This window comes from Pan troglodytes, chromosome 23, assembly GCF_028858775.2.
Source record: "Pan troglodytes isolate AG18354 chromosome 23, NHGRI_mPanTro3-v2.0_pri, whole genome shotgun sequence".
NCBI classification, from domain to species: Eukaryota; Metazoa; Chordata; class Mammalia; order Primates; family Hominidae; genus Pan; species Pan troglodytes.
The window spans coordinates 43,858,653-43,883,755 of NC_086016.1; the positions used below are offsets into that span (position 1 = coordinate 43,858,653).

At 47.2% G+C, this 25,103-nt stretch overlaps 1 protein-coding gene and 1 long non-coding RNA gene across 11 annotated transcripts in view; both read left to right on the forward strand.

Moving 5' to 3' along the window:
* SREBF2 (sterol regulatory element binding transcription factor 2) overlaps positions 1-25,103 on the forward strand; it is a 74,009-nt gene that overhangs the window by 32,506 nt on the left and 16,400 nt on the right. For all 10 annotated transcript variants that reach the window (XR_010156031.1, XR_010156030.1, XR_010156033.1 and 7 more), the window contains exons 2-11: positions 1,392-1,838; positions 3,168-3,349; positions 5,453-5,599; positions 8,356-8,577; positions 9,888-10,002; positions 10,094-10,275; positions 11,778-11,970; positions 12,491-12,672; positions 15,272-15,548; positions 19,381-19,550. Coding sequence is in view for 2 of the 10 variants with exons in the window: in XM_016939288.3 (XP_016794777.3) it covers positions 1,392-1,838; positions 3,168-3,349; positions 5,453-5,599; positions 8,356-8,577; positions 9,888-10,002; positions 10,094-10,275; positions 11,778-11,970; positions 12,491-12,672; positions 15,272-15,548; positions 19,381-19,550 (2,117 nt within the window). In the remaining 8 variants the exon portion in view is untranslated. The remainder of the gene's footprint in view (positions 1-1,391; positions 1,839-3,167; positions 3,350-5,452; positions 5,600-8,355; positions 8,578-9,887; positions 10,003-10,093; positions 10,276-11,777; positions 11,971-12,490; positions 12,673-15,271; positions 15,549-19,380; positions 19,551-25,103) is intronic.
* Positions 20,336-21,186, forward strand: LOC134809696 (uncharacterized). Its single transcript, XR_010156038.1, has 4 exons — positions 20,336-20,402; positions 20,535-20,699; positions 20,804-20,843; positions 20,958-21,186. It is a non-coding gene; the product is annotated as an uncharacterized LOC134809696 (long non-coding RNA).

Here is a 25,103-nt window from a genome sequence, read left to right on the forward strand (position 1 = left end):
CCTGACTTCTATAGGGACCAGTCATATGAAAAAGAAGGGAGTCATGAGAGATGAGGGGGTAGTTGTGGGTTAAGTTGGGTTTTGGAAAGCCTTTGGGAAGATTGACCAGGGAAGAGGCCCTGGAAGTAGGCTTGAGACCCTTTGGGCTGGGAATTTAAGAGTCCCAGCTACTTGGAACATGATCTAGAAAGGGAAGCGTGGTCTCCAGGTGGACAAATCCCTTTGGACCCAAGACTCCTTGCCCAGAGAAAAAGGGCACAACCAGACAAGGGCTAGCATGGGCCCTGGGAAGCACAGAGTTCAGGGTAGGGCAGGCTTGCTGTGTCCTGGCCTGGCAACATACCTGCACTGTGTTGTGGTAGAAGAACACAAAGCTGGGAGGCAGAGAACTGGTTCTAATCCTAGCTGTACCCTGACAAGCTGTGTGACCTTGGCCAAGTTACTTTCCTCTCCTGGACTTCATATATGGTTTTTCCATTCTTTGCATCCCTGAAGCTCCATGACTTAGGGGCCATCAACTTGGTTGTCCCTGAGTGTTTCCAAGAATACCAGCAGTGCCCAGGGTTTTACACAGCTTGGAGAGGAGGCCTAGAGCCTCCCTGTGGTGAGGAGGAAAGGGGTTAGAGCAAGTTTGGGTCTGCAGTGCTAGGATTAGAGGTGGCCTCACAAGCCAAAACCGCTATACTCACAGCCTTAGGACAGTGACTCCCTACTCGCTGCCTCAGTGTTTCCAGCTGTAAAAAAGGACCCTTGGTACCTTCGACAGAACAGCACCCATCTAGTACAAAGGTAGTTCCTTTTATGATCAAAACAATCAGGAAAATGAGAGAGGCTGGGCACGGTGGCTCACACCTGTAATCCCAGCACTTTGGGAGGCTGAGGTGGGTGGATCACCTAAGGTCATGAGTTCGAGACCCGCCTATCAATATGGTGAAACCCTGTCTCTACTAAAATTACAAAAATTAGCCAGGCATGGTGCCGTGCACCTGTAGTCCCAGCTACTCGGGAGGCTGAGGCGGGAGAATCGCTTGAACCCGGGAGGCAGAGGTTGCAGTAAGACAAGATCGCGCCACTGCACTCCATCCAGCGTGGGCGATAGAGGAAGATTCCGTCTCAAAAAAAAAAAGAAAGAAAATGAGAGAAAGGGCCTGGAGGTGAGTGTGAGGAGGGAAAAGAACATCAAACAGATAAAGTCCTGTCCTGTTGTCCTGGGACCTTGGGCAGCCATCTTGGCCCAGATGATCCCCACAAGAAAGAGGTAAGGGTTTCCTGACCCATTTCTGCCACGGTCTTAGGAAAGTCATTGGGTTTTCATGCCTTAGTTTCTTAAGCAAGTTTGAAAGTTAACTTTTTGGATAGCAATAAAATTACTCCTTTTCTTTTGTTCACAGAGATGCTGCAATTTGTCAGTAATCAAGTGGGAGAGTTCCCTGACTTGTTTTCAGAACAGCTGTGTAGCTCCTTTCCTGGCAGTGGTGGTACTGGTAGCAGCAGCGGCAGCAGTGGCAGCAGCAGCAGCAGCAATGGCAGGGGCAGCAGCAGCGGAGCTGTGGACCCTTCAGTGCAACGGTCATTCACCCAGGTCACATTACCTTCCTTCTCTCCCTCGGCGGCCTCCCCACAGGCTCCAACCCTGCAGGTCAAGGTTTCTCCCACCTCAGTTCCCACCACACCCAGGGCAACTCCTATTCTTCAGCCCCGCCCCCAGCCCCAGCCTCAACCTCAAGCTCAGCTGCAACAACAGACGGTAATGATCACGCCAACATTCAGCACCGCTCCGCAGACGAGGATCATCCAGCAGCCTTTGATATACCAGAATGCAGCTACTAGCTTTCAAGGTGATTCAGAAGTCAGAATGGTAGTGGTTGGTTGGTTCCAATGTTTATGTGACAGTTTGCAGACACTGTAAATATTTCTGTCCTCTTCAGGAATGGCAGGTATATCAATATGGTCCTGTCTGAATGAGTTTCTGGTAACTGGCGATAAGAACTGGTACAGGAGCATGTCACATTCTGCAGCTTCAAATACCTTAATATCTATTGTGCCTAATTCAAAAATACTTGGTTAAAAAATCCAGCAAGCGGCTGGGCGCGGTGGCTCACGCCTGTAATCCCAGCACTTTGGGAGGCCAAGGTGGGCAGATCACGAGGTCAGGAGATTGAGACCATCCTGGCTAACTCAGTGAAACACCATCTCTACTAAAAAATAGAAAAAATTAGCCGGGCATGGTGGCAGGCGCCTGTAGTCCCAGCTACTCAGGAGGCTGAGGCAGGAGAATGGCGTGAACCCGGGAGGCAGAGCTTGCAGTGAGCAGAGATCGTGCCACTGCACTCCAGCCTGGGCAACAGAGCGAGACTCCCATCTTAAAAAGAAAAAAAAAATCCAGCAAGCATAGTAGACACAGGGCCATTCTGATAACTAGTGGTGGAGACTTGAATAAGGCTTGAAATTGGCTAGGCGGCAGCCAGATCTCAGCTGCTACAGTTGAGAACTATTCATTCAGCAAACATCTGAGCATCCACTATGGTGATGAATATGACTTTTAATATAGGTGCAGCAGCTTCAAGTAGCAAGCCTCATGCTGGGCCCTTAGTATGTGTTGAGGGAATGGATGACTGAAAGGGGCTTGTTCTTTCTGTGATGTGCTGCATCCCAGTGCCTTTCCATCATATTTCCCTCTGACTCTGTGGGGAGCCCAGGGTAAGATTAGTATTGCTTTGAATTTCAAAGAATCTTACAGTTCTTCAATGGAGTTCAAGAATTGGGACAGGTGGGGGAATGTAAAGGCAAAAAGCTGAGACAGTCCTCCCAAAGTGCACTTTCCATCCAGAAAGGATGGAAGAAAATGAAGCCCCAGGGAGTTGTTGATTCTCAACATCTGTTAACTCCCTTGCTGGGTGCAGTCATTTGCTGATTAGCTTCCCTTTCCTCCACCCTGGCACCCAGAGTAATAAAACAATTTGTACTCGTTCCCTCAGAAATTGATGCAGCCCTTATGGGATGTTCTTGTTGTCTAAGCCACCTTGTAAATGGCTGTGCACATCATCTTCAGCAGCAGGTGGGGAGTTGGAATCATTATGAGATACTCCATCCTCAGGTTTCTGCTGCAGCTGCAGTGACAGAATGCATTCCTCATCTCTGTGCCTTTTTTCTCCTCTTCTCCCAAGTCCTTCAGCCTCAAGTCCAAAGCCTGGTGACATCCTCCCAGGTACAGCCGGTCACCATTCAGCAGCAGGTGCAGACAGTACAGGCCCAGCGGGTGCTGACACAAACGGCCAATGGCACGCTGCAGACCCTTGCCCCGGCTACGGTGCAGACAGTTGCTGCGCCACAGGTGCAGCAGGTCCCGGTAAGTGGCTGGAAAGGATTCAGGGAGGCACTGGTTGGGGCTGTTAACTGGTCCTTGGTTGAAGATGTGGTCTGCATACTAAGAAGGACCAACCAGAGTGTAAACAAAGCAGCTTGTAGGGCGCCAGGATGCACCTGTGAGCAGCATATAGCGACCTGGCTGAGTCCATATCTGTAGATAGACACTGGCACTCAGGAAAGGCTGGTGCAGTCACTTACGTACACATGTAATGGGCATAAAACTGGAAAGAAATGTGCTAAATTGGTATTTCCCAGATAATTTTCTTTTTCATAGTTTTGTGTTGTGTTTTTTTGTTGTTGTTGTTGTTTTGAGACGGAGTCTCATTCTGTTGCCCAAGCTGGAGTGGAGTGGTGTGGTCTCAGCTCGCTGTAACCTCCGCCTCCCGGGTTCAAGCAGTTCTGCTGCTTCAGCCTCCCGAGTAGCTGGGACTACAGGCATGTGCCACCACACCCGGCTAATTTTTATATTTTTAGTAGAGACGGGGTTTTACTATGTTGGCCAGGCTGGCTTGAACTTCTGACCTCGTGATCCACCTGCCTCGGCCTCCCAAAGTGCTGGGATTACAGACGTGAGCCACCGCCCTTGGCTTTCATAGTTTTCTGTTCTCCATATTTTCTGCTGTGGATCCTGAACATATATTGGGTTGGGGGGAGGGGGAGCATGTATTTTTTTTTTTTAATTTTTTTTTTTTGAGACAGTTTTGCTCTTGTTGCCCAGGTTGGAGTGCAGTGGCGTGATCTTGGCTCCCTGCAACCCCTGCCTACCAGGTTAAAGCGATTCTCCTGCCTCAGCCTCCCAAGTAGCTGGGATTACAAGCACCTGCCACTGCACCCGGCTAGTTTTTTGTATTTTTAGTAGAGACGGGGTTTCTCCAGGTTGGCCAGGCTGGTTTTGAACACCTGGCCTCAAACAGTGCATCGATCTCGGCCTCCCAAAGTGCTGGGACTACAGGTGTGAGCCACTGTGCCCAGCTGGGGGACGTGTATTATTTTTATAATCACAAAAAACGTCTTTATGTTCTATATCATCGTGGACCATATCTTCTTTTTTCTTTTTTTTTTGAGACAGAGTCTTGCTCTGTCGCCCAGGCTGGAGTGCAGTGGCACGATCTCAGCTCACTGTGCAACCTCAGCCTCCTGGGTTCAAGCAATTCTCCTGCCTCGGCCTCCCAAGTAGCTGGGATTCCAGGCACGCGCCATCACGCCCAGCTAATTTTTGTATTTTTAGTAGAGACAGGGTTTCACCATGTTGGTCAGGCTGGTCTCAAACTCCTGACCTCATGATCCACCTGCCTTGGTCTCCCAAAGTGCTGGGATTACAGGCATGAGCCACCACATCTGGCCTATATTTTCTTACTAACAAAGTAATTTATCTTAAAAAAATCAGGTTTATTATTTTTGCTTCTCAGCCATGTGTCTGGCTTTCCTGAGTCTTTTCTCTCCTCTCTGCCATCCACCCTACCCATCTCTGCTCTGCTCCTGCTGGGCCACTGGCACCACCCTCTGGAAAGTCTTTCAACCTAAAAACCCATGACCTGGCTGAGCACCATGGCTCACGCCTGTAATCTCAGCACTTTGGGAGGCTGAGGCAGGTGGATTTCTTGAACCCAGGAGTTCAGGACCAGCCTGGGCAACATGGTGAAACCCTGTCTCTACAAAAAAATACAAACAATTAGCCAGGCATGGTGGCACACACCTGTAGTCCCAGCTACTCAGGAGGCTGAGGCAGCAGGATCACTTGAGCCCGGGAGGTCAAGGCTGCAATGAGCTGAGATTGCACCACTGCACTCCAGCCTGGGCAACAGAGAGCAACCCTGTCTCAGCAAAAAAAAAAAAAAAAAAAAAGGCCAGGACCCTCATTAGCTAGCCCCTCTTTCTCCACCTGAACCCAGTATTCAGGCTGTACAAAATAGCCGGCTTTTGAAATGGCCTCTATGAAATTTCCTGTTCATTTTTTTATTCTCAATTTCATAAAAATTATATCATTTCTCATTCTTTCTTGGAAGGTCTATGCAGTAAGAAAGGAATGCATAACAGAAGGATAATGCTATCATCCTTTTACTTTTCTTCCTTCTTCATCCAGGTCCTGGTCCAGCCTCAGATCATCAAAACAGATTCCCTTGTTTTGACCACACTGAAGACAGATGGCAGCCCTGTTATGGCTGCGGTCCAGAACCCGGCCCTCACCGCCCTCACCACCCCTATCCAGACGGCTGCCCTTCAAGTACCAGTAAGAGCTGCCTTCTCCCCCACCCTCCTCCCTCCCCCTTTATTCCTGGAGGTGTTAGTCTTCAGAGATGTTAAATCTCTATATGCTGAGTAGGTATGGGAGGGTCTATAGCACAAATCAGTCAAATTGTAAATGTCACCCCTCTTAGTTGTTTTTTCGCTCGAAAAAGTATTAGCAATGTGTGTTCGATGTGGGAGTACTGGAGTCTACAAGGAGGTAGAAAAGAATAGCAGAAGGACCCTCTATTCTTGGCTAATAGCTCTACACAAGACCATTCACCTCTTAGATCCTGCTGATGACTTCTGAAGGACCCTAGGGCCACCAGGCAGGGAAGGGCTCCAAGGTGAAGAACATGGAAGGTACCCCATCCTTCAGTTGTAGGTTCTTAGCCACTTTCAGCATCCTATAGCATGAGAATCTGATAGAGTAAATGGTGATTAAAATTTAGAAGCACTAGCTTTATTCATAAAAGCCAAGAACTGGAAGCAACTCAAATGTCCATCCACAGGAAAATAAGCACATTGTGATATATTCATACAATGAAATTATGCCTAGCAATTAAAAAAAAGAACTGCTGACAGGCACGGTGGCTCACGCCTGTAATCTCAGCACTTTGGGAGGCCAAGAAGGGTGGATCACCTGAGGTCAGGAGTTTGAGACCAGCCTGGCCAACATGGTGAAACCCCATCTCTACTAAAAATATAAAAATTAGCCGGGTATGGTGGTGCATGCCTGTAATCCCAGCTACTCAGGAGGCTGAGGCAGGAGAATTGCTTGAACCTGAGAGGTGGAAGTTGCAGTGAGCCGAGATCGCACCACTGCACTCCAGCCTGGATGACAGAACGAGACTGACTCTCAAAAAAAAAAAAAAAAAGCTACTGATGCATGAAACAACATGGGGCTGTCCCTCAGAAATAGTGTGTCAAGCCGCCGGGCGCGGTGGCTCACACCTGTAATCCCAGCACTTTGGGAGGCCGAGGTGGGTGGATCATGAGGTCAGGAGATCGAGACCATCCTGGCTACCATGGTGAAACCGCGTCTCTGCTAAAAATACAAAAAATTAGCAGGGCACCTGTAGTCCTAGCTACTCGGGAGGCCGAGGTAGGAGAATGTCGTGAACCTGGGAGGTGGAGCTTGCAGTGAGCCAAGATTGCGCCACTGCACTCCAGCCTGGGCGACAGAGCAAATCTCCGTCTCAAAAAAAAAAAAAAAAAAAAGGAATAGTGTGTCAAGCCAAAGGAGTTCATGCTAATGAGTCCATTTATATGAAGTTCAAAAAGAGGCAAAATGAAGCTATGGTGCTGGAATTCAGAGCGGTGGTGACAAGGAGGGGAGGGGCATGCGGGGACTTTCTGAGCTGGTAGAAATGGGCTATATCTTGGTCTGGGTGGTTATATACATTGGGTACATATGTAAAATTCATCAAGCTATAAACTTAAGATTTGTCGTTTTTATTGTGCATGACGTACTTATTGGCAACTAATGAAATTGGGCACCTTTTTATTTATTTATTGGCTGATTAGATATTGAGGCCATTATTTAAGAAATTAAACTAAAATTGGTCCGGGCCCAGTGGCTCACGCCTGTATTCCCAGCATTTTGGGAGGCTGAGGTGGGCAGATCACCTGAGGTCAGTAGTTTGAGATCAGCCTGGCCAACATGATGAAATCCCTTCTCTACTAAAAATACAAAAATGAGCCAGGTGTGGTGGTGGGTGCCTGTAATCCCAGCTACTCAGGAGGCTGAGGCAGGAGAATCACTTGAACCAGGGGGGTGCAGGTTGTAGTAAGCTGTGATCACGCCACTGCACTCCAGCTTTTGGGCAACAGAGTGAGACTTTGTCTCAAAAAAAAAAAAAAAAAAAAACAGGACGTGGTGGCTCACGCCTGTAATCCCAGCACTTTGGGAGGCCAAGGCGGGTGGGTCACCTGAGGTCAGCAGTTTGAGACCAGCCTGACCAACATGGAGAAACCCCGTCTCTACTAAAAATACAAAATTAGCCAGGCATGGTGGCGCATGCCTGTAATCCCAGCTACTCGGGAGGCTGAGGCAGCAGAATCACTTGAAGCCGGGAGGCAGAGTTTGTGGTGAGCCGAGATCGCACCATTGCATTCCAGCCTGGGCAACAAGAACGAAACTCCGTCTCAAATAAAATAAAATAAAATAAAATAAAATAAAATAAAGTTAGAAAAAATAAGAGGAGAAAACAGAGATGAAGAATAAAAAGGGGAGACCTCCATGGTTGGCCTATTTACTTAATCAAATGGCTCTTATTGAGAGTGTCACTTCTGCCCTTGAGCTTTTTGATGGCAAAATTGTATAAAGAAATGCAGTAATTTGCTTAATTGTCATTTGAGAGGAAAAAATGTGTCATACACTAGGAGAAAGTTTTCTCTGGTGCCAACTCGTGGTTCACCGTGTACAACTTTAGAAGTGGTTAACAGTTTGACAGCAAAGCAGAAATCATATGACTTGTTTCTGGCATATGTAGATCAAAACTTAAAACATATTTAGCCATGTTAATCCTCTTGTGGTGTAGTTTATCAGCAGTGATTCTTGAAGGGAGGTAGTAACCAAGGTTCCGTGGCTCCTGAGACTTCTTGGGGCCTGATTTGATTAACCCAGGAAGAGTCTCAGACCTCATGAAGTACTGCCAGGTCTGGCAACACTTGGCCAAAGCGGGCAGGTCTGTGTTGAGGTTGCTTTATGCAGACTAACAAAGGGATCACTCTGCTGTGTACCTGTCCCTATTCTAGACCCTGGTGGGCAGCAGTGGGACCATTCTGACCACAATGCCTGTAATGATGGGGCAAGAGAAAGTGCCCATTAAGCAGGTACCTGGGGGAGTCAAGCAGCTTGAGCCCCCCAAAGAAGGAGAAAGGCGGACAACCCATAATATCATTGAGAAACGATATCGCTCCTCCATCAATGACAAAATCATCGAATTGAAAGACCTGGTCATGGGGACAGATGCCAAGGTGGGTGCCAAGCAAAATTGTGTTTTATGTTCCACCATCTCCCCTCTACCTGTTTTTGCCTCAGGAGCCTAGAGAAGTCCCAGGCTGAAGGTAAGTGAATACAAGACCGAGTTAGAGGTGCTTTTTTATTAAAGCATCTTGGTGTCATGTCAAGATTATAAAATATTAAAAAACATAAGGGACTGGTGAGGGTTGATAAGGCAGTGACCTGCTGAGACCTTTGACTCCTTCGGCTATGCTCTGCAGTGATGGGGACTCCACTGTCAGAGGCAGAGAAAGACGCCTGCCACTCAGTAGTTCCAGATACAGGACTGTGTGTACCTTGGAGTCAGCTGATGGCATAGTTTTAGCTGTGTTTAGGGGTTACCTTTTAGGGAAAAGAAAGAAAAAAGAGGTTGAGTCTGACCAGCAACAAATAGAGGAAATTGATGTTCCAAATGTTTCTGGTGTTTCAGTGAATGTGTCTTCTAGAAAGTAGGAGATTTTATTTTTAAAACCTATCTATGTTTAAACCCTAGTTTGAAAGAAAATTTCATTTTCCTTGCCTACAAATCTGAAAGGTGTACATCCTAAGTAAAAATCTATGCCTTAAGATAACTGTCCAGGCTAGGCACTGTGGCTTACGCCTGTAATCCCAGCACTTTGGGAGGCTGAGGCGGGTGGATCACGAGGCCAGGAGTTCAAGACCAGCCTGGCCAACATGGTGAAAACCCGTCTCTACTAAAAATACAAAAAATTAGCCGGGCGTGCTGGCAGGTGCCTGTAATCCCAGCTACTTGGAAGGCTGAGGCAGGAGAATTGTTTGAACCTGGGAGGCAGAGGTTGCAGTGATCTGCGCCATTGCACTCCAGCCTGGGCAACAAGAGTGAAACTCTGTCTTGGAAAAAAGAAAAAAAAAAAAGATAACTGTCCAACAATGCTGTGGTTGTTTTTTTCATTTGTTTTCCTTAAAGTTTGTTATGGTGCTAGGATTATTATAAGAAGTGGGAACAATAGCTAATATTTATTGAGTGTCAACTATTTGCCAGGCTCAGGGCTAAGCCCTTTACACTCATTATCTCATTTAGCCCTGCTGCAAGCCTGTGATTCACGCGCTTTCATTATCTCTGTGCTAATGAGGAGGAAAGTGAGGTTCAGAGGTATGGAGTAACTTCTCCCGAGTGGCACAGCTAATCACTGGGAGGACCAGCATCTGAACTTGGTTTCTCCTCTCACAGAGCCATGCTGTCATCCCAAGTGCTAGGGCTCTGCTCTTTTCACACTGTAGCCTGCACTGGTCTCACTGTGTTTTCACTCATCTTCCTACCCAGATGCACAAGTCTGGCGTTCTGAGGAAGGCCATTGATTACATCAAATACTTGCAGCAGGTCAATCATAAACTGCGCCAGGAGAACATGGTGCTGAAGCTGGCAAATCAAAAGAACAGTAAGTGTGCTGAGAAAAGGCTTGTCAGCCCTGGCCCAGGTGGGGCTTTGTAAAAGCAGATCATTTTTACCAGGTGGGGTTTTCTTTGCAGAGCTTCTAAAGGGCATCGACCTAGGCAGTCTGGTGGACAATGAGGTGGACCTGAAGATCGAGGACTTTAATCAGAATGTCCTTCTGATGTCCCCCCCAGCCTCTGACTCAGGGTCCCAGGCTGGCTTCTCTCCCTACTCCATTGACTCTGAGCCAGGAAGCCCTCTGTTGGATGATGCAAAGGTACAGACATTTGAAATCTCCTGATCCCTGGAATCTTTCCCATTTCCCCTAAGAAGATAGCTGGGAGGTCACAGTTAGGAGGCCAGGCCGCATGTTCAGAGGGCCTAGCCTGGAGAAAAACAGGAATTCTGTGAAATTAGCCAGGTCCTGGAGAATAAAGAAAGAAAAAACTGACTCCGGGGGGAAACAGTCCGTCAGGTTTAACTGGTCCTTGCTGAGAGGCCCCGTCAGAGAGGAATGAGTGCCAGATCCAGAACGAGAATGCGGAGTAGCTGTTGTGGGGGCGTTGGGAGCTGCTGGAGGCACCTCATTGCTTCACTCTGCCTTTAATGGGCCTGGCAAGACCACTTTGGGAGGCTGATCAGTTGGTTTAGGATGAGGCTGCCTCTGGGTCCTCTTTTCAGAAATGATTACAATTTGCAGTCTAACAGATAACGTTTTACCTTTGGGCCTTTAATCGTCAAAGCCCCTGGCAATGGTAGTTTAATGGAATTACTTAAGAGACGCTCTGAGCCTAATGATCTTCCTGGGAACCTGTAGAGACCACTGGGTTTTGTACTGTATTTTGACTTCGGCAGTTTCTGACTCTGAAAGCACAAAGTTCCCTCCTAGTGTTTGTTTCTGACTAAGCTGTTTATTGTATCATATACTTAATTTTACTAAGGAAGCTCCATTTTTGAAATATTCTTATAAATGTGGTTCTGTTTGGCAACAACAGGCTGTTTGACATATAAATGGAATTAGCTGGGCTTCTGAGTCATCAGAAGAAAATCTTAAATGGTTTTAAAATATTGAAAAGAAATGACATGCTATATACACATTGGGGCGCAGGGGAGATCTGGCTTCAGCCCTCCTGCTGTAAAATGGAGAGTGGGGTGGGTGTAGACAATGATACGGTTTTAGAACAGGTAAAATCCTTTAGATAGATTCACACTAAATACGGTCTTTGATCAACTTCATTGAGGTGTAATTTAAATGCAATAAAATATACCTACTTTAAAAGTACAGTACCAAGAGTTTTAACATAATGTACAGTGCTATGTAACTGTCACTGTAATCAAGATATAGAACATTTCCATCACCCCAAAAAGCTCTTTTGTACACCTTTGCAGGTAGTTTCCCACACCCCTCTCCAGCCTCAGACAATGACTGATTCATTGGTTTCCTGTTACTTTAGATTCGTTTTGCCTGTTCTGGAATTATACAGAAACAGAATCATACAGTGTGTTCTCTTTTGTGGTAGATTTCTATTTTAAAAGAAAATCTCTTCTACCTTTGTTCTTTGGAACATGTACTTTTCTCAGTTAGCAAGCAGGTGAATGTGCCAATGTTTGAGCAGCAGTTAGTGAATTATAGGCTTCTCAGTTCCCATCTGGCCTTAGTCCTGAGTTAATCGACTTGAATTTAAACCTCATAACCATTTGTCAATATATATATGTATTTATAAAGTGCTGTAAAAACCTAAGCAGTATTTATTCCAACCTCGAGGCCTTGTTTTGAAGGTCAAAGATGAGCCAGACTCTCCTCCTGTGGCGCTGGGCATGGTAGACCGCTCACGGATTCTTCTGTGTGTCCTCACCTTCCTGTGCCTCTCCTTTAACCCCCTGACTTCCCTGCTGCAGTGGGGAGGGGCCCACGACTCTGACCAGCACCCACACTCAGGCTCTGGCCGCAGTGTCCTGTCATTCGAGTCAGGTAGGTGGAGGCCCCTTGCCCCACCTGGGCATGGCTGGACCACTATGGCAGGAGAAGGACCCTGTGTACAAACTTCTTGGCTTGGCTACCAGGTCCCAAAGGGCTTTTATAGTGGGCCCCCACCTGCTTGCTTCTGATAGGGACTGGCATAAGTTCCATTTTAGAAGTAACAAGGCAAGCCCAAGTTCAGTCAGAATGAGCAAAACAAATCAGGGACCCACACTACTCTAAATACCCTGGGGTGGAGGGGTGGTACCTATTTGAAGGAGGATATCGTGTTTTTTATCTGAGGTTGCAAAACCAATGCCTCAACCCTTTCAAAACAAAGATTTTTATGGCACTCAGCTCCATAATGAGAAGGGCTACAGTCATTAGCCCTGTTTAGATTATAGAATTATTTGCCCTTTCTTCTGAAAATGAGGTAGAAGACTCTTTCCTGTGATAGTGCTGGGGTCTGTCAGGTGCCTGGCTGCTCCGCAAGGCCTTTCCTGGCAGACTCTGCTGAGACGTTCCTTCTTAGGTTCTGGGGGCTGGTTTGACTGGATGATGCCTACTCTTCTCTTATGGCTGGTAAATGGTGTGATTGTCCTGAGCGTCTTTGTGAAGCTGCTGGTTCATGGGGAGCCAGTGATCCGGCCACACTCGCGCTCCTCGGTCACCTTCTGGAGGCACCGGAAACAGGCAGATCTGGATCTCGCCAGAGTGAGTTCTGTGTCCGCCCTTCCCCATCCTCCCCCAGACTTGACAAATAATTCAGCAACTCGTGTCAAAGAAAGTCCTATGATAGATGCTTGTGGTAAGTGAGAGGAAAAAGGGACCCTGCTGCTGAATAGTCACAGGGCAGTGGAGTGGGCGCCTCTGCATAGATAATTAATTCCAGGGACATGAGATGATCTATGTCTCCGGTATGACAGGAATAATGAAGTTGAGTTCTGAGGGAGGGGTTCTAGGGCTTGAGCGGGGCTGCCAAGAGTAGGAAGGAAGGGCAGAGGTGGCAGAAGGACCTTCCAACCCGAACACATGAATGGACAGGCTGTTTGGAGACTGGCAGGTTCCAGGGTGTGTTGAGTGTAGGTTATGTCAGAGAGAGTGGAAGGCAAAGGCTGGTAGTGTGTCTAGGCCCAAATTGGAGAGGGCTTTCACTAGGAACTGATTTGGGGCTTTATTCCCAATTCTCTATAGAACCAGGAAAGGTTTTTGAGCAGGAAAACTAGCTGAAAGTTTTCATTTGAAATCAACAGGGAGTTTACGGAAAAAAATCTGGGGCAACTCACAGCATTGAGGAAGAGTTAAACATCCACATTTCAAGAGGAACGAGAACCAGAACACTCCTCAGCAGCAGTGAGCCATGGGCCTGCCCTCCCCACCTCTGCAAGCTGCAGGGCCATTAGTGAGAATCTGATTGGCCATCCTGGATCTGTCAGCCTTGCTGGGGCTATGGGTCTCAGAATATAGATGTGATTTTGAGAGGCCTGTTCCTTGAGTATAACATCCCAAGATGTATATCCTAGAGGCAGGTTCAGGTGTGTGTTTTACAAGCATCATTCTGGTGGCTGTGAAGGATAGGTAGGAGGGAGATGTGAAATGCATGGAACATGGCAACAAGTTAGGGTGCTCTTTTTTAAGTAAAGACAAGGTCTCACTGTATTGCCTGGCTGGTCCTGAACTCCTAGGCTCAAGTGATCCTCTCACCTTGACGTCCCCAAGTGTTAGGATTACAGGCATGAGCCACCACGCCTGGCTGAGTCAGGGGGCTCTATGAAATAGACTGAGTAAGAGATGATGGCAAGGACCTGGAATTAAAAGGAAAGGTTTGAACTGAATAAGCATTTGAAATGTAATATTTGGAAGGGAAGTGATTAGTGACGTTGACTCAAGGATAAGAGAGGCTCCAAGATGGAGTGGACTCCATCTAGGCCATGTTGCCTGGAAAAGCTGGAAGAGGCCCCTGTAGAGTGAGCAGTGATTGAGAGGCAGGCCATGGGGACTGAGCGGGGGCGGGGCCAGAGTGTTTGGGAAGCATGTCTGTCAGCAGAGGGTTCTTAGGGAGAATTGGACTGGGGAGTCAGGAGGGGTAAGAGCCAAGGACTGGGACTTGGGAATAGCCCATCTTTGAGGGAAAGGCACGGGAGGAGCCAGGGAACACCTGCCTCCTTTGGAATCTGCAAATGCAGGTCCTTCTGGCTGGAAAGATAGAGGCACCTTAGAGACTGTTGCTGTGAGGACATCTTTTCTTTTCCCTTGTCCAGTCCTGTAATGATGTGGGAAACAAAGCACAGATAGTGTACCAGCTGCCCAATAGAGGAAAATAGGAGAATTTACTTTCATTTCCCAAGACTATATAGCCTGTCCTCTAGTCTCCAGCAGTGAGAGAGAGAAAGCGAGCGGTCTCCAGTACAGTGCTGTAGACTCTCCATTAGACCCTCTCAGGTTGACAAAGATTAGTTCATCTGAATCCTAGAGTAGGGTAGTTTAGCTGTGAGTTTGCCTAAAACCATGGTTCTCAAACTTCAGCAGGCATGAAGCCGGGTGCTGTGGCTCACACTGAGGTGGGGGGATTGTTTGAGCCCAGGAGTTCAAGACCAGCCTGGGCAACATAGCAAAACCCCCATCTCTAAAAATGAAAAGAAACGCTTTAGCAGACATGGCATGAGAATCACCTAGAGGGCTGCAATACCAGAGATTCTGATTCAGTATCCCTGGGGTAAGGTCCAAGTGCTTGCATTTCTAACAAGCTCCTAAGAGCTGATGCTACTGGCCTCTGGGGGCCGCACTTTGAGACCCTGAAAGCCTAAAGGATCATGCAGTTCATCTAAATCTGTGTCACCACCTTATGTCTAAAAGCTACTGCTGGCCGGGCATGGTGGCTCACGCCTGTAATCCCAACACTTTGGAAAGCCGAGGCAGGTAGATCACTTGAGGTCAGGAGTTCGAGACCAGCCTGACCAACATGGTGAAACCCTGTCTCTACTAAAAATAAAAAAAAAAAAAAAAAAAAAAAAGTGCTACTCTGAGGGAACTCTGACCAGCATTTGCTCATAGAACAAACGCACGCAGTACAATCTCAATCGAGTAAAAAGTCTGTAAGGAAATACCTCAGAATGTCAGCAGGGATTCTTCCTGGGGGATGAGATTATAGGTGGTTTTGTTTTACTTTCTTGTAGCTTTCTGAAGTTTCCCTCGTTTTTATGAGTGTGCACTAATTCCTCTGATAATTGGGGGCAGGGGGAGTAGAAGTCTATATCAAAACAAAAAGCCGGAGCAAGGCCAGTGACCATTAACACCTTTTGATACTTTGTAGGGAGATTTTGCAGCTGCTGCCGCCAACCTGCAAACCTGCCTGGCAGTTTTGGGCCGGGCACTGCCCACCTCCCGCCTGGACCTGGCCTGCAGCCTCTCCTGGAACGTGATCCGCTACAGCCTGCAGAAGCTACGCCTGGTGCGCTGGCTGCTCAAGAAAGTCTTCCAGTGCCGGCGGGCCACGCCAGCCACTGAGGCAGGCTTTGAAGACGAAGCTAAGACCAGTGCCCGGGATGCGGCTCTGGCCTATCACCGGCTGCACCAGCTGCACATCACAGGTGAGGGGGCGGCTGCTGCTGCCTGGCTTGCTGCAAGGCATCTCATGCTACCTCTCCTCCTTAGCTTGATTTGCCAGTTCTGCACCCTAGCTGAAGTCCCTTTAACGCTACTCTTTTAGAGTGGCTAGACCAAGTTTCTACCTGTTTTCACAGCTGTAAGGTTGGCTCTTTGCTTTAGCTCATCAGTTCTCAGATGCACATGTTTTCACAATAACATCACTATACTCAGGATGTGTCCTATAAACAGTGGCACATTGTAGATAAGTTGGCAGTGTTTTTCTTTAGTGATACTTAAATTAATGGTGAGACTTAAAATTGCTGACATCTTAGAGTCAATGAAATATGATCATCTGTTTCATTCAGTAAGCTCCTGCTATAATAGGCAGAGAGGTCAGCAAATGAATGACAGTTCAGCGTGAGTATGTTAGACTTAGCAGAAGGAACATGTTTTCGTTGGGAGGGAGTGGGTACCTGTTTGGAGGGTTTCAAGAAAGGCTTTCTGGTGAAGTAGAGTCTTGGCTTTGCATGGAAGGATGCATAGAGGTCACCAGCTCTGCAGGAGATGAGCCTCTGGGCAGAGGGATGTTCCCAAGGAGGAGCCCCACCTGGGGTGGCTCTTGAGAATAAGCCTTCAGTGGTCCTAGAGGGAGCCAGGGCACAAAGGCAGTACTCAGACCGTGAAGGATTTGGATGCCAGGCTGAGGATCTTGTAGTGTATCAGTAGGATTCAGTGAAGAGCATTAGGAAAATAGTGATATGATCAGGTTTGTGCTTCTCAAGTTTAGAAGAGTCAGGCTGGGCATGGTAGCTGGCTCACACCTGTAGTCCCAGCACTTTGGGAGACTGAGGCAGGAGGATCACTTGCACTCAGGAGTTCGAGACCAGCCTGGACAACGTGGCAAAACCCCATTTCTACAAAAAACACAAAAATTAGCCAGGCTTGGTGATGCACACCTGTAATCCCAGCTACCCAGGAGGCTGATGTGGGAGAATCACTGGAGCCTGGGAGATCAAGGCTCCAGTGAGCCAAGATTGCACCATAGCACTCCAAAAAAAAAAAGTTTAGAAGATTCACTCTGATGGCAGATAAGGAGTGGATCCCAGAGGATCAAGGCTAGAGCTAGAGAGGCCAAATAGAAGCTGATGCAGATTAAAGATGAGAGTTGCTGAAAGGACAGATGAGAGGAAATTAGAAGGTGGAATTGACTGGACTGGGGACTCATTGGACTGATGGATGGGGACAGTAGTCGGCTAAGACGGTTCCCTGGTTCTTCCTTGGGAGTTTGGGTGAGCGATGGTGCCACCAACAAAGGTAAAGAAAATAGAAGGAAGAGCAACTTTCCAGGAAAAGGGTGGTGAGTTCCCTTTTGGACACTTGCCTGTGAGATGTGGAGGTGAGCTGGACATGCAGGATCTACAGCCCAAAGAAGACTACAGGTGAGAGTGAAAAGCAAGGGAGCCTATGAGAGTGGATATGGTGAAAAGGAGACCCTCATCTAAAGAACAGATAAGCCATCGCGGTGGCTCACACCTGTAATCCCAGCACTTTGGGAGGCCAAGGCAGGTGGATCACCTGAGGTCAGGAGTTCGAGACCTGCCTGGCCAACATGGCAAAACCCTGTCTCTACTAAAAATACAAAAATTAGCCGGGTGTGGTGGCACGTGCCTATAATCCCAGTTACTCGAGAGGCTAAGGCAGGAGAATCACTTGAACCCAGGAGGTGGAGGTTGCAGTGAGCCAAGATGGCACCACTGCATTCCAGCCTGGGCAACAAGAGCAAAACTCCATCTCAAAAAGAAAGGATAAAGGCTGGCACAGCAGTTCACATCTGTAATCTCAGAACTTTGGGAGGTCAAGGAAGGAAGGTCGCTTGAGCCCAGGAGTTTCCCATCAGCCTGGGAAACACAGGGAGACTCCATCTCTCCAAAAAAAATTCAAAAAATTAGCTGGTTTTTGTGGTGTGTGCCTGTGGTTCCAGCTACTTGAGAGGCCAAGGTGGGAGGCTCACTTGAGCCTGGGAGGTAGATCGAGGCTGCAGCGAGCTGTGATTGTGCCACTGCACATGCATGCAGAGATGAACGGATAGAGGATGGGGAGTCGGGCAGAGGCTGCCTGAGAGGAGCAGTTGGAGAGGTCTGAGGAGACACTGAGATGCTAAGTGTTGGAGGAGCAAGGTCAGAGAGTGGAGGAGGGGAGATTGTTGCTGGGACACCCAGTAAGATGAGGGCCAGGAATAACAGTAGGATGTGGTAACTGGAAGGTGTTAGATACCTTGATGGCAGTAAGGAGCTTCAGCCAAAAGTGGAACAGAGCCAGGCAAGTGATGTAGGAGTGACCAGGAGGTGAGACAGTGGGGCCATTGTGCAGCTTTAATATGTGGGCTCATGGTAGAATTTTAGCAGAAGGTCCCTATCTGCAAATTTGCCCCACTGTTATCTTGTCTGTTCCTCAGTGTGCCCTTGGGACAGAATAAGCCCATACTCAGGTCTTTGATCAGGCTGTGTCCTCCTTGCTGCCAAGTTCTGGAGAATTCCAGCTGAGAAGCTTTATATCACTCATTCCTTCCATACTCACTGGCATTCCCTGTGTGAGGCACTGAGGGGACAGAGGTAACTACAGTATGGTTGCCACACTGCCCTCTCACCTCCCTTCCTGTGTCTCCTGCAGGAGGAACACCTGAGGCCAGTACAGAATGGAGTGTGGAGGCTGAGATCTCCCTACGCTGATAAAAAGACAGGGAGGCAAGGCAGCCCAGGAGGGGGAACACAGGGCTGGATGAGCACGGGAAGCCTGGCTTTGCCACTGTCTGCACCTTGACATGGGCACTTCCTCCCCTGAGGCAAGGAGACTGCTTGCCCTTGTAGCGAGGACCAAAGCCAGCAACAGTATGAAAGCCTCACGAGAGCTGTGATGGGCCCTTGTGCCTGTGCAAGGATACTTTGTTCCCTGATTAGGGGATCAGCCCCAGATGGGCCACTGTGCACCTCTCATAGGGGAGGGTGTGGTAAGCCTTCCTGGCCTCCCACTCACTAACCCAACATGTGTTCAGCTGTCCTTGCTCAGTTTACGTCACTTCCCCCTCAAACGGGTATGTGTTTGTGTATTGTGAAGGTGGGTTTTTTTTTGGCTTTTTTGGGGGACAGAGTCTCGCTCTGTTGCCCAGGCTGGAGTGCAGTGGTGCGATCTCAGCTCACTGCAACCTCCGCATCGCAGGCTCAAGCAATTCTTCTGCCTCAGCCTTCCAAGTAGCTGCAATTACAGGCGTGTGCCACCACGTCCAGCTAATTTTTTCTATTGTTAGTAGAGATGGGGTTTCACTGTGTTTGCCAGGCTGGTCTCGAACTCCTGGTCTTAAGTGATCCGCCGGCCTTGGTCTCCCAAAGTACTGGGATTACAGGTGGGAGCCACTGGCACCCAGCCACATTGTGAAGGTTTTTTAATGAAAATAAATTCAAATCAGTTCATCTAAAAAAAATGTCATTACCTCTGTTGAATGTTTGGAAACACACAGTGTAGCTGTGCTGCTGACACTCTTTTGGGAAGTGTTGCACTGTGCGCCTCTGAGTCCTATACAACAACCTGCAATTGTGACAGCTCTGGGTGCGACAGAAATGGGTGCCATGTTCCCAGCTACCCTGTGAGGTAGACAGGAACACACAGCCAGTATATCACAGAGCCTGGCATCCCATCCTGTGATCAGGCCTGTCTGATCACAAAGTTCACCTCGCTTCTCCCCTGGTTCCTCTCTTACTTTGATTGTGCTGGAGAGAGCAGGAAAAAGTTTGGTTTGGGGGCTCCATCAACGATAGTGTCTGTTTCTACCCACCCTAGGGAAGCTTCCTGCAGGATCCGCCTGTTCCGATGTACACATGGCGTTGTGTGCTGTGAACCTGGCTGAATGTGCAGAGGAGAAGATCCCACCGAGCACACTGGTTGAGATCCATCTGACTGCTGCCATGGGGCTCAAGACCCGGTGTGGAGGCAAGCTGGGCTTCCTGGCCGTGAGTACCCTTCGGTTCCCTTCTGTAAACCTCCCCTGAGCACTTACCTAGCCAGGAGTTAAGATGCAGAAGCAGTTATGAACTCCCTTCCCCATCAGGTGCTGCCCACCTGGAGGGGTAGGCATTCATTCAGTCGCTCATTTCACCAGGACTCCCAGCAACCGATAAAACAGACCAAAATTCCTCCCCTTGTGGCCTTAATACCATAAGCCTTGTAGGCAGGACATTTTGGTCCCCTGAGGTAATATGAGGTAATATGAAGATTGGTTCAGCAATAGAAGAGCTACTGTACTTGGGGGTTAATATGCAACTTTTCTGTTCTTCAAGTGGTCATAAAAATTCTTAGAATCCCCTGGTTATGTCTCATGGTTCTTTTATTTACTCAGAAGGTATTTATTGGGCATCTTGTGTTGATCACAGCACTGTGAATCCAGAAATAAAAGCCAGTGCCTTTGCCAAGCTACAGAGTTAAAGAAAAGAAAAATAACATGAATAAAAGTAAAAGAAAACCTGTGCCTGTCTACAAGGAGCTCAGGTCAGACGAGGGCAGGGATTGTGGCTATCAAGCACCTCCCATATGCCTAGCTAGGAGCCAGCCTTGGGAACTCTCAAATGGGTAATTCTCGGTCCTTGTTATCAGCTAGCTCACAACATGCTGACCTCAGGCTTTCTCTTACTCTAGCAGAAACAGGTATGTTTTACTTTGTGTCCCACTATGGGTAGACTGCTGAATACATCAGGTATGTTCAAGCATTACCACATCTCTATTTGTTTCCGTATCTCAGTAACAGCAGAGATGAGCTGAGAATGAATCAGAACGTGCCCTGTAGTGACACTGATACGTTTCCTGAGGTACATCACGATAGTCTAGGGGACAAAGGGCGCAGGGAAGCCCAGTGTACTCTTTATGTCTACACTTGATCTTAGCCAGAAGGCTGAGAAGTGATACTTTTTATGTCTTACCTCTGTTTCTGGTGACTACAGATAAGAGATTCATCCCTTGATTCACTCATTCAGCAAATATGACTGAGCACCGTCTCTAAGCAGGACATTTGCCTTGTCCTCAGGGAGCATAGTTGGCAAGGAATCTAGACAGCAGCCCTTCTTGAGCTTGACATTGATCTTCTCATGAGGAGGACTGGGCTCCAGGTGGGGAAAGAACCCCATCCTCACTTGTGGGCTAGACGACCTGGGAGTCCACAGACACTGAAGACACATCATTTTTCCTATTCATTTCAACCTTCCCTTGACAGATCTTCCTGGGACCAGGTCTTCAGGACAGTGTGAGCTAGGGTGAGCTCCTGAGCTGGTCTTGGGGGAAGTCAGGGTGGGCTTTCTGGGAAAGGTGAATCTAGGATGACAGCAGGAGGCATTGATGAGATCTCTCTCCTTTTCGGTTTATTGAAGTGCTCTGGGCTGATGTCATTACATTTGTAACTTCCATGCCCCCCAAAAATGTTTTGAAGACATTCATTTTATCAAAATACAACATACATGCAGAAAAATGCCCACATTTTAACTTACGGCTTGAAGTGAAGTTACCCACGCAACACCCACCCACATCAAGAAGTAGAACATTCCCAGCACCCCCAGAAGCCTTCTTGAGGCCCTCCCTGCTCTTCCTGCCCCAACCAAGGTAACCACTTTTCTGAATTCTGTCACTGGAGTTTAATCTGTCTATTGTTCGTCATTTCAGTAAACTTATCAAAGTACATGCTTAGAAGTCTGGCTGGGAGGGCCGGGCACGGTGGCTTACCCCTGTAATCCCAGCACTTTGGGAGGCCAAGGCGAGCAGATCACCTGAGGTCAGGAGTTCAAGACCAGCCTGACCAATATGATGAAACCCTGTCTCTACTAAAAATAAAAAAATTAGCCAGGCGTGGTGGCATGTGCCTATAATCTCAGCTACTTGGGAGGCTGAGACAGGAGAATCACTTGAACCCAGGAGGTGGAGGGTGCATTGAGCGGAGATCGCGCCATTGCACTCCAGCCTGGGCAACAGAGCAAGACTCCATCTCAAAATAAATACATACGTACATACAAACAAAAATTAGCCGGACGTGGTGGTGCACACCTGTAATCCCAGCTACTTGGGAGGCTGAGGCAGGAGAATCGCCTGAACCTGGGAAGTGGAGGTTGTAATGAGCCAAGATTGCACCACTGCACTCCAGCCTGGGTGACAGAGTGAGTGAGACTCCGTCTCAAGAAAAAAAAAAAAAAAAAAAGATTACAATATGCATGTCAAAAAGTATACAAATCATAAATACACAGTTCAGTGACTCCACAGAGTAAACACACCCTTATAGCCAGCAGACAGATCAAAGTACAGAACCAAGACCCCAGAAACTTCTCTTGGGCCCTTTGCAATCACTAACCTGCCCCTTCCCCCAAGCCTTCCAGCCTTCCAAGGGTAACCACCATCCTAGTCACCTCAGATGCTTTGCCTCTGTTTAAACTGTATTAATATAAGGAGAGTCTTGCAGTATACACTGTTTCGTGTCTGACTTATTTTGCTCAATATCATGTGTAAGAATCATTTATGTTGTTATGTAGAATTATAGATTGTTCGTTCTCATATTTATAGTGTTCCATTGTATGACTAGATTATTGCAGATGAACTTTTTAGTTGCTTTCTGGCTTTGGTTGTTATGAAGGGTGCTGCTGTGAACCTCCTTGTACACACATCTTTCAGGAAACGTGACTGCATTTTTAGGAATGGCATTGCTGGGTCAGAGGTTGTGCGTATTTCCAAATTGTTGGCCATTCTCCACTCCATCAGCAGTGAACAAGACTTCCAGTTCTACATCCTTACCGAACACATATAATGTCCATTTTTTTAAGCCCTTCTAGTGTATCTCATTGTAGTTTTCATTTGTACTTCCCAGGTGATTAATGAGATTGAGCACCTCTTCTTACATTTATTGGCAATTAGGATAGTCTGTTTCGTTACATTCAATTCAAGTCTTACCTCTTTTTCATTTGGACTATCTGTCGTCTCATTGATTAGAGGAATTCTTTATTCTGGAGATTACCCCTTTATTGGATATATGCTTTTCAGATACCTTCTCCCACTCTGGGGCTTGCCTGTTCTGTCTTAATGGTGTCTAGTGAGAGCACAAGCTCTTAATTTCAGTGAAATCCAGATTATTAGTCTTTTCCTTTACAGTTAGACATTTTAAGCCCTGTTCAATAAATCTTTGTCCTACCTCAAAGTCATGAAGATATTCTCCTATGTTGTCTGCTAGATGCTTTATTTTTTACTCTTTACACATATGTACCTAATCCACCTGGAGTTAATTTTTATAAGAGTTGGAGGTAGGAGTGCAAGATCTGTTTTTCTCCATAAGGATATCTACCTGATGCAGAACCTGTTATTTTAAAAACTATCCTTCCCCTGGTGCACCAAGTGGCACCTTTTTTTCATAAATCAAGGATCCGTGTACCGTGGGTCTGCCTCCAGATCTGCTAGTCTGTTCCACTGCACCACCACCACCCAACCCTAACGGCTGAGTTTTCTCTTACGTCTTGATGTCTGGAAGTGTTGGTCTTCCAGATTTAGTGACTAACGATGAATCTTGGGTGTTTCTTTGTAGCCTCTTCATTCTACAGAGGTACTTGATGCTGCTGATGGACATTTGGGTTGTTTCCAGTATTTGCCGTTATAAACAGTGCTTTAGGGAACATTTTTGTCCATTGTCTGCATGCACCTCCATAAGAGTTTCCTCAGACCAAATCTGTAGAGATGGTGATGCTGTGTCAAAGGATATTTGAAACTTAATAGTATTACCAAATTTGCATATTCAGTAAGATGGAAAAAGGAGAACTGTCATCTTTAAAGTAACTGCTCTTCTCTGTTTACTTCTCTTGAGAGAGGATAAAGAGACTCAGACAGTACTTTCTTATAAAGGAAGAAGCTTTGAATTTGGTGAGATATATTTAGCTACAAATGAGCCAGGTGTTGGGGGCAAGTGGAGGGCTGGCCTCTGTGAAAATGGTTTAGACTAGAGGTTCCCAAACTTGCTCAACTCATGACTCAAGATTCCCAAACTTTCTCTACTCACTATGTCTCAGTAAATTTTTCATGGCGTCCCTTAGCCAAAAGAAATACCTAACGGTTCTGGTTTTCGTTTTTTGAAACAGTGTCTTGCTCTGTTGCCCAGGCTGGAGTGCAGTGGTGCAGTCACGGCACACTCTAGCCTCATCCTCTCTGGGCTCAAGTGATCATCCCACCTCACCCTTCCGAGTAGCTGGGACTGCAGGTATACACCACCACACCGAGCTTATTTTTGTATTTTTTGTAGAGTCAGGGTTTTGCTATGTTGCTCAGGCTGGTCTCGAACTCCTGGGCTTAAGCGATCTGCCCACCTCAGCCTCTCAAAGTGCTGGGATTATAGGCATGCACCACCGCGCCTGGCCTCTGTTAAGTAGTTAAGTTTGAACATCCTAATAGGTATTTAAATTGTCTTAACAGCTTAGTGGTCATTTGAAAAAAATCATATGTCAAGTTGAAAGAAGAAATAATATTTTTTGCTAGGAGTGGTAGCACACACCTGTGGTCCCAGCTCCTCAGGAGACTGAGGTAGGAGAATCTCTTGAAACCACGAGTTTGAGGCTGCAGTTAGCTATGGTCACACCTGTGAATAGAGCCACTCCACTCCAGCCTGGACAACATAGTGAGACCATGTCTTTATTAAAAAAAAAAAAAAAGAGGTTGGGCACGGTGGCTCATACCTGTAATCCCAGCACTTCAGGAGGCTGAGGCGGGTGGATCACCTAAGGTCAGGAGTTTGAGACCAGCCTGGCCAACATGATGAAACTCCGTGTCTACTAAAAATACAAAAATTAGCCAGGGATGGTAGCACGCACCTGTAATCCCAGCTACTCAGAAGGCTGAGACAGAATCACTTGAACCCAGGAGTCAGAGGTTGCAGTGAGCCGAGATTGTGCCACTGCACTCCGGGTGACAGAGCAAGACTCTGTCTCAAAAGAAAGAAAGAGAGAAAATATTTTGGATTCTTAATAATTTCTTAGAAATCATGGTTATTAAGAATCCAAAATATTCTTTTATTTATTTATTTATTTATTTATTTGAGATACAGCCTCACTCTGTTGCCCAAGCTGGAGTGGAATGGCTCTTCACAAGCATGGTGTCACTGTTTCTTACCAATACATGAACCTGTCAAGCACTGCACACCTCAAGCTTTGGAATCAGACTAGCAACCATCACTCTCTCTCTTTTCCACATTGATTTTCACACAGTACTATGACAGATATCACATCTCCAAAGGAAGCTAGTGTGATCTCAATGCTGAGGCTGCAGGCTCTCCCCATCTAGTCACTTACAGTGCCCAGCTGATGTTGAGCATCACTGTTTTCCTCGAAAGTTTAAAATAGCCAATGGCTCCCGTGATCACTTGCTGTGGCACCTCAGACTGCCTTGGTACACAATTTGAGAGCCATGGGGTTAGACCGATGTTGGGGGACACAACCTGGGGTTGGGACTGGCCCAGGGATACTGAGTGGCTCTCAGGATCTAAACAGTTGTGGGGTTCT